The following is a 14,709-nucleotide window of genomic DNA, read 5'->3' on the forward strand; positions in this document are numbered from 1 at the left end:
GAGAACGAGAAATTATATTCTTGTCTATTCGGGTAGAGACCTTAAAATAGACGGTTACACTGATTCTGATTTTCAATCAGACAGAGATTCTCGAAAATCGATATCTGGATCAGTGTTTACTCTTGGTGACAATGCCATAGTCTGGAGAAACATAAAACAATCAAGCACAACCGATTCAACCATGGAGGCCGAATACATAGCTGCTTCTGAAGCTGCTAAAGAGGCTGTATGGCTTAAGAAGTTCCTATATGATTTGGAAGTTGTTCCAAATATGGATAATCCACTCACTTTGTGGTGTGATAACGTCGGTGCAGTGGCTAATTCAAAGGAACCTCGTAGTCACAAGAGATCGAAGCATATAGAAAGAAAATACCATTTGATCCGAGAGATAGTACAAAGAGGTGACGTTTCCATTCTCAAGATTGCGTCTGGTGACAACCTCGCCGATCCATTCACTAAGACACTGCCTGCAAAAGTGTTTGAGAGGCATATGATGAATATGGGACTTAAAGACATGTCTCATATGCTTTAGGGCAAGTGGGAGATTGTTGGGAATAGTGCCCTAAAAACATTGTAATTAGACTATGTTTTAATATTATTAATAAAAGTAACATTTATTATTGAACATATTTACATGAAATTTATTGTCTTAAATATCATAGAAAAATCTCTAGTTTATTGGATGTAACCATGCTTTGAGTATATATAATAGTTATATATACAAGAGGATTAAAATTATGGATAATAAATTTAAATTAAGTTCGTGATGAAATTAATTAAATTATGGGATCTTTAATTAAAGCATCACTAATGCGGCCCATGAGCATTAAAAATGTGACCGTCTTATCCGGACTGTCGATATAGAGACATCTAGATGGGGGCATTTATATATAATGAGATTATGTAGGACTTGGACCGATTTAATTAGACATTTCATAATAAATTTCGTTATTAATATGAAATTTAAATTAAATCATAAAGATGATCATATATGAATAAATCTGAATCCTGATGTGATTATAGACTCCTGTTCATTTCAATGTGATTCTTGATTTGCTTGTTTAAAGTTTGCAATTATGCATTCTCAATACTTGTATTTTAGATTTACATTTGAAATTAATGGCTGAGAATATGAATTCACAGACATGGAATCCATTCCTTCTTGCGAGAAGCAGAAAGATAATTCTCTCATTTGTTTATTCTAGAACTGAGTGTGGACCCAATTAATTTATAATTAAATTATAAATTGAATCACTCACTAGTGAATTAATGGTAAATGAGGATAAGAAGTAATTGAAGAGGTAAACGAAAAATTCCTAGCTTCAATTATAAATTGTCTATGGAGGATTAATTCATATGTAATGATTATATCAATGGACTACTCGTTTTGTAGAGTAAATATTTCATAATGAAGAAGAATGTAATTTCATATTTTTAGTGGAGTAATTATGGAATTAATAAGTTGGGTAAATAATTTAAAGAGTTTAATTATTTATCTAATTTATTGGAGCTTCTAATTATGAGTCCATGGTCCCCAGTACGCTTTTCAAATTAATGACGGATAAAAATACAATTTAGAAATCACTCGAGATAATGGAAATTTGTTTCCATATCATCAAAGACTTAGATATAAATATAATTAAATATGAGTTATTATAATTATGAGATAATTATAAATTTAGTTATCGTGATAATATCATAAATGGACATACACATTTTTCAAATACAAGATGCTATTGATTTTTAAAAAGTAGTCAACATTGATCAACTTGTATATTATTATTATTTTATAAAAAATAAAAAAATAAAAAATTGAATTAAACATGTGAAAATTGTTTTCATTGTTTTAAAAATTAAGGCAATTAATTGGCATTGAAACTTACGTAGAAATTTTTTTTTTCTATAACAATCAATTTGCTACTGCTGAATGTCAATTATTTATATAGAACATTACATGCAATTCAAGATATAAGAAAATTGAAGAAAAGCCATCTTGAGAAAATATTTTCATTTGATGAAAATATATTCGAGCATAATATATTGTCTAAGAGAATTAAAAAAAATTTGATTTCTAAGTTTGTATATTTCTGAGTGCCCACACACTACCGTATCGATAGAAAGGATTGTATTAGAAGGCTTTGGTTTCTACAGATCTCGGATTCACAAAAAGAAAAAAAACTACAAGAGGTTAGTTTTTCTAGAAAATAATTTTATTTAAATTCATCATTAATTTATATTCATATGTTCGATTATAATTTATGAAATTATGTAATCGCTTCTGCTGTGTTTCTCTGATTTGATCAAAATAATTTTTATAGCTGAAATCGTTCCGAAGACTCTATAAATTTCCAACATTTCCATATCTGAAAAACTCAATCATCATCAAATCATATGATTCATAGAATGTTTTGAGCATAAATACAAACTTATTATGATCGTTTTATGTTAGTATTCCAAGTATTTATCGATACTTGCCATTTTGGGAAAAATAAAAATGACATATGACATCGACTATTATTTATGTTATGGACTTGGTACAATTGATTTATAGTTTTTCAAATCTGAACGTTGCATTTTCTCTATAAAAGGTCAATTCAAGATTTAGATTATACTCTACGAACTGGTAATATTTTTATATATCTGAGATCTAAGAAGAAAATCAATCTCTGTTGAAATACCATCAAGCACACTGTAAGACTGACCGTTTGCTGCTTTATCAAAAGTTATAACTTGTGGTAATGGTGCAATTCAAATATTTTAAATCGGACAGTATCCCAAATGCAACGTTCGATTGCTCTCCTAGTAGGGAAAATTATTTCACACTAACAATTTTCTTCCCAATAGTTCCACTCTTTGAATAACTGAGAATCGAACTCGTGACATTGGCTCTGATACCAATTGTAGGACCAAGTGTTTGCCTCTTTACCAAAAGATATAGCCAGTGGTAATGGTACAACTTAAATCTTTTAAACCGTACAACAGCCCAAACACCATATTTGATTGCTCTTCTAGCTAGCAATTATTGCCCCCCAACACACACTTCAACGTATTGTTTGATCTCTTGAAGGATCTTTTGTGCTGAATTTCACTCACAAGTGTATCAAATATTCATTTTTTAAAATGTGAGTACTTTTATCTGACATAAAGAGTTTTTCTGTGCAAATTCTACTAGTAGTTTTCAGCAATGCAATTGGTAAGTCTTGCTAAAGTGTGTAATTTCAAATCTTGTAATTATCAAAATTATTTAGTGAAATCTTTTTGCAAACAGAAGAATGAGAGACATAGAAGTGTTTTGTCCTTCAAACTTTCATAAAAAATTCACCATGTTATTTCTTTTCAAGACTTCATTTACTACAATCGTCTACTGATTATGTTTTGCTGATTTTGACAAGTATTTGATTTCACTAAGTTCAGTTGGACTATTTTTGCACCTTTATATTCGAGTTTTATATCGATTTTAAAAGATTGAGACGATCTTGATTGTTAACTACAGTTGAGATCCTCAAACCTAAAGTGATGGTATTTTTCAAACACGAAAAGCAAACGCGCTCAAAAACTGAGTCACGCTCTCGATTTGATTAAATAAATAACGTTGTGTTGTCTCGATCTTTTTTGAAACAAGTAAAAGTTTGTGATATTAACCTCTAAGCTATGAAAAACTTAGAACAAATAATCACGAAGATAAACAACTGATCTCAAACGAATCTTCCAAGAATTCGTTTTTTATAATCCGAGTGAAGAACAATCGACAAACACCACAAAGATTAAATCTTTGATAAGCTTGATTTTTAGTGGTACAAAACAAAGTTTTGAAAATCTTGAGAGAAAATTCAAAGAAATATATTCAATCTTCAATAATTGTTTTATAATATTTTTAAAATGTGTTTATATGAAAAAATACAACAAAACTTGTAGGTTAGGATTTCTATCTTCAAATCTGCACTGCGACGCACTTGGGCGGGGAATTTTGGCTGCTAAGGCATGCTGCCCTCACACAGAGGCGCGCTGGGGTGGCTCTTTTTCACTCTGGAACACGCCTTGCACGCTAGGGCGGGGCTTTTTCCCCGCTGGGGCCCGTGTTTCTGGCAGCTAAGGCGCGTCCTGGCTGCTTTACGGGGTCATTTCGCACTCAAATGCTTTATTGCTTGATACCTCTTCATGGAATGTTTCGTTGAGCTCCTTCAATCGTTCAAATGAGCTTAATTCTTTATCTTTAATCACCATCAAGCTTGTAGGATCGAGACAATACACATGTCTGAATCTCCTCGCAAGAATTAGCACGTCATGCTCGGTCAGATTTGTATCATACTCCCTTCTTCAAAAAGATTTGTCCTCAAATATTCGTTGCCTGCACAAAAACGAAGCAAGTAAGTAATAAAAAGATTTATATTATCAACATGCTTACTTTTCAACTCTAGTATGTAGGCACTGTCGTCCATGTGCTCCATCACTGATTGGAATCCTAACTCTATGGTTGCCTTCACCATGTAATTATCAACTTCACCATACACCAAATAACAAACGACACTAAATGAAATTAAAAAAATCTCATTAGGCATCATGAAAACCAAATTCCTCAACTTCTTAGACCTAGTTAACAACACAAAAATTTTCATACAAATATACGACATTTGCTCACTAGGAATAAGATGCAGTTCATGCACGATATAAGAACCTAGAATAAACATCATTTACCTAAATGTGATGCATGTTTTAGCATGCCACCCAACATTTCGCTTCATATGTAACCAACAGAGAAAATCATACATTATATCAATGATAAAATCATAGCATTATGCCTCACTATCACTCAATTCATGCAATGAATATAAGTTGAAAAATTTATTCTCTTTAAAAAGATATTCATCATGAACATAGAAATTATCATATTCATCCATGCACATTTCACCAATATCACCTAATATATAATAATATGCAAATAGAACATGCTACATGTTTTACCACGCAATCCTTTAACCTATCACAAGAATTTAACTCCAATGCATACATGTCATTGTTACGACTAAGTTTCATCATTTTGGCAACTTATAAGAAATCATAAATCACAATATGTACATGCAATTTTTCACTACCATCAAATCCATAGAAATTAGAGACAAAAGTCAAGTGTAAATTTGGTCCCTTGACAACCACATTTGAAACTTTTTCTTCAAATTCTTGAAAACAAAATAATATAGAATTAATGTAAAGAAGAAAGATATACCTTTTAATCTATGTGTGTCAAAATCAGATCCGACCCACCAACCCGACACAGTTCAACCCGAAAAATCAGGTTTGTGTTTGAAATTTTCGGGTTTGGACCGATAGCTGACCCGAAAAAAATGATCGGGTTGGGTCGGGTTCGGGTCAACCTAGGTTGCCCCGCAAATTTTAGTTTTTTTTAAAAAATATAATTAATAAATATTGTCTACATTTTTATATATTGTATTTCTGAAAAAATATTTATTGTATATTTATATCATAAATTTTCATAATTTAATATTTATTTTGTACATTTTTATTTTTAAAACAATTGTTTATTTAATTTAGTAAATATATTTTATTTTTCTACAATTAGACATTTAAATTTATATCATATATATAAGAGAGATTGTGTTATTTTTGTTTAAAATAAAATATTATTATTTTTTATTTGAATTTTATTTAATTTTTAAAAAAGTTAAAAAAATCGGGTTGATCGGATTAGTCAGGTTCGTGTTCGGGTTGGGATTTTTTGGGTTGGATCTGGTTCGAGTTGTACAATTTTTAAAAAATACTATGCACGAACCCGAGTCGAACCACCTGACCAACCCGAATTGACATCCTTATTTGAGTCGTTGTATGAGCAAGTACACTTACCTCACCTTGATTTCTTTTGAATTCACGTGGCTCAACCCATTGGATTCTTCCATCAACACGACTCGTTTGTCTCCTCGTCATGACACTTCCAAAGTCCTGCAAAGAAGAAATAACAATGCTCGGGATTGAACCGGCTATGTCATCATAATGTGAGTAGATCTCTTTGTACAAAGGTACTTTAAGGATTTTATATAAAATCAAGTTTATCTCATTCTTCATTCTTTTAGACCATCAATTTATTTTTCTCTTATTTTTCTTTGGCCTCTTTTTTTCTTTCATCTCATCTTTTTCATCTTATTTTCTTTCTTAGGTAATCTCACTCTTTTGTTTACCCTTTCTTTCGGCCACTTCAAAATATTTTTCACTCACTTCATGAACTATCAGTTAAACCTCAGGAACTTCTTCTTTTGGATTCGATTGAACAAGAGACATACATTTTTCCTCAATACAAGTATGAACTAAAGTTTCACTTTATTTACTCTTCTCTTCCATAGTAGACAAATTAGACATTTTTTCTACAGCTAATGATTCAGTCTCCACTTTATATCGTTCAACATCATCCGACTCATCAACTTCTGGAATACTATCATCAACAACTTTCTCAACCACGACCTCATATTCAGGTTCCACTACAACATCAACTCCGATTTGAGATTCAATATCAATTATCGAATCTACTACTGCCACCTTCTTACGCGAACATTGTATAATGTCATGTCCTATCTCTAAACATCAACAACATATAATATCACAAGTACGAGAAATTGAATTTTTAAATGTATCTTGATATTAATATTTGGAAGTTTCACGTTTCGATTCCATCACCAAGCTTGACCGCCAGGTGAATGTGAAAGAAGCCTTATACAAGCCACGTTCGTCTATCCTGCCTACTCTTCTATCGTAGTGATTAGGAACAAATCGCTTCCTCATCACCCTTTTCATCCTATCCATAATTCCTATAGGGTCCTCATTATATCTCATTTTCTATCATGCACTAACTTAACCTACCAAGTAATAGCATAATAGATAAACTCGCTACAAGCTCGTCTTACCGTCGAACTTCCATAAACAAATTATTGTCCTCTTTTTATTATCAGTCAATTTACATGTCTTATCTGTTATTGATTACGTTTACGTAATCGATCTGCAACAATTACTTATATCTTATTCAATTAGTACTTTGAGCTGCTTCCACACTTAGTATTTTAGTAGCTCATTTTACTCAATTTGATTGAAATATTAACTTGAGTTGTTAACACAGATTAAATTTTACATTATTTTTCATATTTGGACAATAATTTTGTAACGCCCTAGATTTGATAATTGTTTCTACCGTACCAACATAGATCTTTCCAACGAGCTTATGTCCTAACTAAGACGCATCCTAAGAAACTCCTCAAGGAGTCACTCATCACATAATTGCTCCAAGTTAAACGCGCTTAACTTTGTAGTTTTTATATGATGAACACCGTAAAAAATATGCACCTTGTTGATATGAGCAGTATACATCAATCTTTTAAGATCTCCTCAATCATACAGTTTCATACCAGCACAGTCTTGAAATCACTCTCATTTTGATGTGAGATCAGTTCATTTATGTTCCCTTTACCTAGAAGCCTGTCATGATCTGTTCATTGTCCATGCAGCCTCTTGGCACCGGTGATCACTCCAAACCTTATTTGTCCCAAGACATCACAAGTTTATTCATCCCTTCTAAACTAATATCTTTGATGGATCGGTTTGTTTGAGCACCCAATACAAATGATGCTTCAAAGACACGAATTTCTCAATGAGCTGCAATAGCTCGTGTTCTAAAAATGTTTACACCGATGAATTAAATCGAGTTTGATATTAAATCAAACGGAAAACACTCGAAGTAATCCTCGTTAAGAAACATTGATATATTTTATATCATGTGTAACTGAATAACTGAAAATAAATAGAATCAGTTGTGACATATATCAGCTCAGTTATGGTGAAAACTGAACTGACGGACTCTAACTGATAAAATCCGTTTGAAAATAGTAGTTAAACAATTAAATACACAATATAAGTTTATGTATGTTCGGAGACTTCAATTGCTCCTACGTCACCCCTTCTACCACCTCAGGTAGGATTCACTAGAAGACTTTGATTAATTACAACAAGTGTAATAACCAACCCAGCTTAGGACTTACTCACTGTCTAACTGAACTCTAGTCTAGACTGAAGGGAACACCTTCCAACCAACACTTGTTTAACGTCTGTGTGTCAAAGACTACATACACATGTTTTACGTCTTTGTGCAAGACAGAATTTGAGTGGTGTTTTGTGTGTGTGTGAGAACTGATATCTGAAAACAACATGAAGGTGTTCTCACACACTGAGGGAAATATGCTTCTATACTAAGCTGATATAACTTTGAAGAGTTCCCTCTGGGCTGATTGCTTCTTCAAAACTGATAAGCATTATGTGTGCCCTCTCTATATTTTATCTTTTCACTCGTCTCATCATCGTCTTCACTGAGCTTCGACTTCTATTTATAGGCGTTTGGCTGAACGAACAGTGAGACTCAGTGAATGAATCCGTTGCAGTTTGAATTTGTTCCCTCAAATAGCTAACTGGAACATTTGGCTTTAAACACTGCTGCAACGTCTCTTATTGTACCTTGATCGTACATTGGCTTTTGTACCTTTGTGCACAGCTGGATTAAACTTGTCGTATCTGCAAACTAGTTCGCTCCTAACTGATGTTCTGAACTGATCAGTTGAACTTGTTTTGAACTAGTGAGGTGAAATCATTTGACTCGTCAGCTGAACTGATTTCACTGATTCAGTTGAACTGGTCAATTGGGCTCTTCATCAGTTAAACACTTCATCAGCTAGCCGGGCTTCTGAAGGTCTTTTACTGAACCACCTATTAACTGGACAATCAGTTGAACTGCTCTCGATACTTCAGTTGTACTAATTCAGTTCAATCAATCAGTTGGCACTTTTAGTTTGCGTCTCGATAGCTTCAGTTTAAGCTTTGTAACTGATCAGTACGATGCTTGATCAATTTCAGTTTATGCGCACTTAGGTAAATTCATTAGAAACAAATAAACAAGTTTTATTAACATCAAAATCAAGATTGCGAACATAAAATGTTCAAACAATTTTCGTTGGACAAGAGACACGTTAGGGGGTACTAAATACATGATGTTTATTTACTATTTCATTTATTGTTTTGTTACCAGAGAGATGAGTCACCCAACATCGAACGTATAGTTGTTATTTTTTTTTTTTACATTAACTCATTCTCGTCTTGTGGTCTTAAATGTTGTTGTATAGGCCTGTCGGAGGAATCCAAATAATTCTGTATTACTTGCGTAATATTTTCGGTGGAATGGATCTAACTTTTGAGCGTTACAAAAGCCCTATTATTATATAAATTGGACCATAAAAACTTTTTGGTGGAATTGACTTGAAAATAAAACCCCATTATTATTAGCTAGCTTACCTAATACATTTAACAATATTATATTATACACCATAAAATAATTTCAAAAAGTTGAATGAATCAAAAAATTAAGTTAGCCATAAAGTTAAAAATTTTGATATTTTATTCACTAAATATCTTAAAATTTGATGTTTTGTAAGATTTGTATACAGATGCGATGCGTGGACAAAATTACTAGCACAAAATGAAAAAGAGATTGGGAATGGTTTATCAAAATCCAAAAGCCATTGGAAAATGGCAATGACATATGTTGATGAACAAGAAGAGCTATGCCATCCCTCAAGCCATAGACAAATTACAAAAAATATATTTATTTCTTAAAGATCGATATCAATGACTCGTACCGATGTGTATCAACTCATCTGGGGTGGTTCTTTCATGGTTAAGACTGCTAACAAGTAAGCAGCTATGCCCAGCTTACTTATATTGTCGCGTAACTTCCATTACTAGCTTATCCATGAACTGACATTTCTTGTCAAACCCCCAGCCTGGATTGCTCTGCACCATGACGATAGGTCAAATCGGGAAAAACATGATAATGAAGGCAATTCACATGCAGGATGATCGTTAAGAGTGTTGACAATTTTTTTTCAGTAGGTTTTGGCGCTCGACAAAAATACTAATACCAGAAAAAAAGATCAAGTAACAGCTGCCGTAACTTGTATGTAAAACGTTAGAATGAAAGAAACAAAAACTTTGAATCTGAAAAAGTGATGCAAAACCAAATAAAACCACAAATACGTGTGGATAAGGCAATGTAAATCAAAACTGGCACAGCCATAGCAGGCAGGTCCCCTCTGGAATTCCCAACGAGCAATTGCACATAAGAACTTGCATAGAAGAAAGTCCCCCAACTTGAGCTTCTCCCGATTTAAAGAGGTTCAGATTACAAAGATAACAGCTATCGACACATAGATTGGCAGGGACCAAGGCTATGCTACCCAGGATGAAACACCCCCTTATATAGTTTAAGCTGTAGCATAATTTAACATGCATGTGTCTCTCACATGAATTTGACATGGAACCCAAGTAATTAGTAAATTATACAAGTATCATACGCCATATGGGATGTACATCATCCAGTGTACTCTAGACATAACAATTGCGAGGTTAAAAAAAAGGTGTTATTTCTGGCCCTTTAAGATAACAAATCTCAATAACAAAAGGAAAAATGTGTATTTTCCTTCAACATCTGGAACCAAGTCAGTCGTTTAAGACAGCTAACCAACTATTATTTTTCACTCATTCCTTTTCAAAGAACGCTAATAATTTGTAACATTCGGCCCTAAATACATATTTCCTACAAGAAGAGGTAAAAGTAAACGTCAAGAACGGAACAAATATAAGACTGCAACTCATACAAAAGACACTGAAATTATGCAGCTAAAGGTGCAAACAAAAAAGTAAAAGATAATAAGAAATGCGACCTGCAATGAAAGAACAGCACGCTCAGTAAAGCGTTTTACAGATGCAGGTGCACTTGCTGGGAGAGTTTTGGCCACTCTTTCTAGCTCTTCTTGCTGTTGCTTGGCAGTTACTCTCTCAGGTCCACTATAGTGGTCTACAATCTCTTTCATAAGGGGCACATTCTTCATAGTTTCCTCTATCACTTCCTGCAAAATATTAAATAATGTCAGTTAAATATTTCAAGAAATGAACACAAAAAATCTTCAACAGAAGAGTGAACAACAAGATGCGTGATTTTTTTTTATACAACAAAAAACACATAATTGAGTAACTTCAATACATGAAACGACAGTTCACAGGTCTCTGATAACTACTAATTCAAGAGTACTTTCTCTACAGAACCTAAATTTGAAAATGTACGAGTAGGAATAAAATCATAAGACTTTCCATGCAGCAAGAGCAATGCCAATTGCCAAATGAGAGGCATGCAAAAATGTACCTTATCTGGCTTTTTCAAGGATTATTCATCAAAATTTGAATAAGGTATATTTTAAATATTATATCCTTGAGCTGGAATTTTTACCTCCTTTTTTTTACATATCAATTAAGTGTATACCCCATCGGCCAGAATATTTTTTCAGCACTAAAATTTGGCAAATATGTGCATTTCAAGAAGCAAATCAAGGAACAAACAAGTTTGGAAGTTCTATACACACAGGCAAGCAAAAAATGAACTCATATAAGTTCTGTTCTCGGTTTAGATACAAGCATTTCAAGGGAATAAGAAGTTGTATGATCTGATAAACTATAAGCAATGTGCATTCTTGGATTGTGCCGGCCACATTTCTCCTGTCAAAGGGTTTAACTTTAATGAAATGTAGCATTATTTGTTCTTAACTTGTAGCAAGTTCATGTAAATGCCATGGATATATAATATCAAGAGGGCAAGGACATAAATCAGAGTGAGAGAACTAAAGTTTTGAGAAAGGAGGTAAATCAAAGTGCAAGTACAAAGGTTTTGAGAAACTCTCAAAACAGGCTAAATCTATCGAGTTCCCAGATTGAATTAGTAACATCCAAAGTGAATGTTCTCAAACCAAATGCAAGCAAGTATAAGGCGCCCATATCAAAAGCATCCGAAACCCCTTCAAATTTTCCTAAAATTCAACTTTCATATAAGTGTAGAACCAAAAAATTAAAGCCTCAAATGCCACTGACCACTGCATCAGTAAAATCTGAGTATTGGTAGAAAACAAAATAGATTCAGACAACAATTGCAAGAGAGCGAATCTTTTTTACCTCCCACTCTTCTTGACTTTGAATCCCTTCATATGCCATGAGGAAAGGTTTCATCTTCTCAAGTGCATCACGCAGAGGGATGGGAGGCTTCTCATCAATATCCGGGTTGGTGCCAAACTCTTCCATCAAGTACTCTGGTTCACATTCAATCTGCACAAAAACAATTTCCATGTGAAGGATCAAATGATCTCATCTTTACATGACAAGCCTACAATCCAAAACCTAAAGTGCATTACCAGTAAGTTGGTGTGAAGTGCATCTATATAAGCATCATCTGCGGGGGAAGGCAGCACCCTACTCGACATTTCCTCAAACCCTTCAGCTAATTGATTCATAACCTCTGGCCCGAGCTTCTCGGCCAACTTCTCTCCGTCAGCAGGATCACCCAGATAAAGCCCCTCAGGCTCATCGTTGTCGGAATCCTCGTATTTATCTTCTCGTCTCTCTCGGCCACTACCTCTCCCTAAAAATCCTCCTCGTCCTCCTCGTCTTCCTCTGCCTCCTCGTGGACCCAGTTGACCTTCTACCACCTCTAATGCCATCACTAGCTCTGACGCTCTCACCATCTCCCTTTGACAAAATTCCCACGGCCTTTTTCACTTTCTCCTCCTGAGTCAATTGCTCCTCAGCTGAGCTCTTTGGTTTTGTGGGCTGCTGGGTTCGGACATGCCTATTTTCAGTCTTGGGCTTCGAGGCATGAGCCGTTTCAGGTTTTGTGGGCTTCCCACGACCTGCGCCGGTTAAGATATTGATAAATTCGGAAGGCAGGATCTTCTCGTGCCTCACAGGAGATTCGAAATCAGTTGAATCGCGCTGTGCATCATCTTCAACAAATAGATAGGGCTTTTTGGCATTGGGATTCGGTGGCGGCCGTTGTTGGGGTGGCTTAGATTCTTGTGGTGGAATGGTTTTGGTGGGAATAAATCCACCGCCTCGGCCCCTGCCAATGGCAGCAGGACCAGAAGGGAATGACGGTAGAATAGGAGGGGACTGAAGAGGTTTACCTCTACCATGGCCATGCCCTTGGCCAAATGAAGATGGCGATTCGTCTTTGGTAGTGTCAGATTCAGTCTGGGCAGAGCTGTCGACACTGAAAATGAAGGGGGTGGGTCCGCCACGGCCCCTACCTCCACCAGAGGTAGATAAGGCGGCGGGAATGGAGGCAGAGGTGGTGGCGCGGCCGATCAATGGGTGGGGGATTTTCCTAATGCTGCTTCTCATCTTGAGTTTTGGGACTGATTCCAAAATCTTCACCTGTTTGCTTTTCTTTCTTTCTTTTTATGTGTTTTCATTCCATTCAAATATTGTTTTTTTAATTATATAAATAAATAAATATTTATTTATTGGGTTAACTGATAAAATTTTCTAAAATATAAAATATTATGGTTCAATCCTCATTTATATGATTCAAAAAAATTATTGAAAGTAATCTTCAATATAACTTGATGCATTTTTTTTTAAAGCCATCCCCATATAAAATCACAAAAAATATGGTAGACGATCTCATATGTCAATTTTATAAGAATAATATTCATTTTAAGTCACTTATTAAAAATTATTACTCTTTATTGTAAATATGTGTTGATTGACTCGTCTCACTAATAAAAATCTGGGAGATCGTTTTACAAGAGACATATTTCAATAAGTATGATTTTATTTTAAATTTTTTCGAGGAGAAGATTTTTGTTTGTCAAAAAAAAAAGCGAAATTGATTATTCTAGTTTATTTAAAAGTCATAATTTCAAAAATGACATTCTTTATTACACATTTTTTATTATGTCTTATTTAATTAAAAAAAATCTCAAAATACACTTTTTCTATGAACACACATGTTCCATTTTCGTGATTCATTTGTTTAATTATCTATTATTTCTCTTTAAGAGCTGATTTAACATTTGTTCTGTTTTATTTAATTTATAATATATTAATTTTTTAATACTACTTACTTATATCAATAAACATATTTTAATAAAATTATGAATTGTTAGTTTAAATTAGTGCATACGAAACCACCAATGTTATAATATTTTAATTACGATTGTTGCTCATCTAAAAAATATAAACAAAATCACCAATCACCATGGTTATGAAATGTAATAATTACATCAATGTGAGTTTATACAAATATAAACAAAAAATCGGATGGTCTCAATTAAGTTTCTACTTTACTCCATGCTAACAGTTTATGAGTATGCACAACAAACCTTCAAAAAATAAAATGCATAAAAATGATACTCGACAAAAGAGTTATCTCAAATTATCATCACTCTATGTCCAAATGCATGGAATTCATAAGATTATTCGAGAAATTGCGAAAATCAAATAAAGAGTTTAAGATAAAAAAATTGATGGTGAATAGAGTTTAAATGATAGAGGATATCTATGTAATTTGATATGATAAAAAGACTATTTTGGAAAATTAATTTAATTGAAGACTAAAATTAATTATAGTAATTGTGTGAAGTATATTTAAGAAAATCTCCCGTCAAAAAATCAGAATGAGCAAAGTTTCGGTGAAATTTTAGTATATTCTTGATCAAATTACGGTTTTAAACTTTCATTTGAGGTACGTATTAATATAAATTAAGTTAATTTATTGTTTAATATATGTATCATTATCTTTACATATTGAATTTATGGTTGAAATGATTAGTTATTTTGAATGTA

The 14,709-nt window shown here is 33.5% G+C and overlaps 1 protein-coding gene across 1 annotated transcript; it reads right to left on the minus strand.

Moving 5' to 3' along the window:
- Positions 1 to 9,521: 9,521 nt before the first annotated feature.
- On the minus strand, positions 9,522 to 13,309 carry LOC142548977 (uncharacterized). The gene is given in 5 exon segments (XM_075657668.1): positions 9,522 to 9,834; positions 10,764 to 10,949; positions 12,043 to 12,192; positions 12,279 to 12,557; positions 12,559 to 13,309. Coding segments are annotated over 5 exon segments (1,401 nt in total). The 5' UTR covers positions 13,264 to 13,309; the 3' UTR covers positions 9,522 to 9,753.
- Between the last annotated feature and the right edge of the window lie 1,400 nt (positions 13,310 to 14,709).

Source organism: Primulina tabacum, chromosome 6 (assembly GCF_025594145.1).
Source record: "Primulina tabacum isolate GXHZ01 chromosome 6, ASM2559414v2, whole genome shotgun sequence".
In the NCBI taxonomy this organism is placed as follows: Eukaryota; Viridiplantae; Streptophyta; class Magnoliopsida; order Lamiales; family Gesneriaceae; genus Primulina; species Primulina tabacum.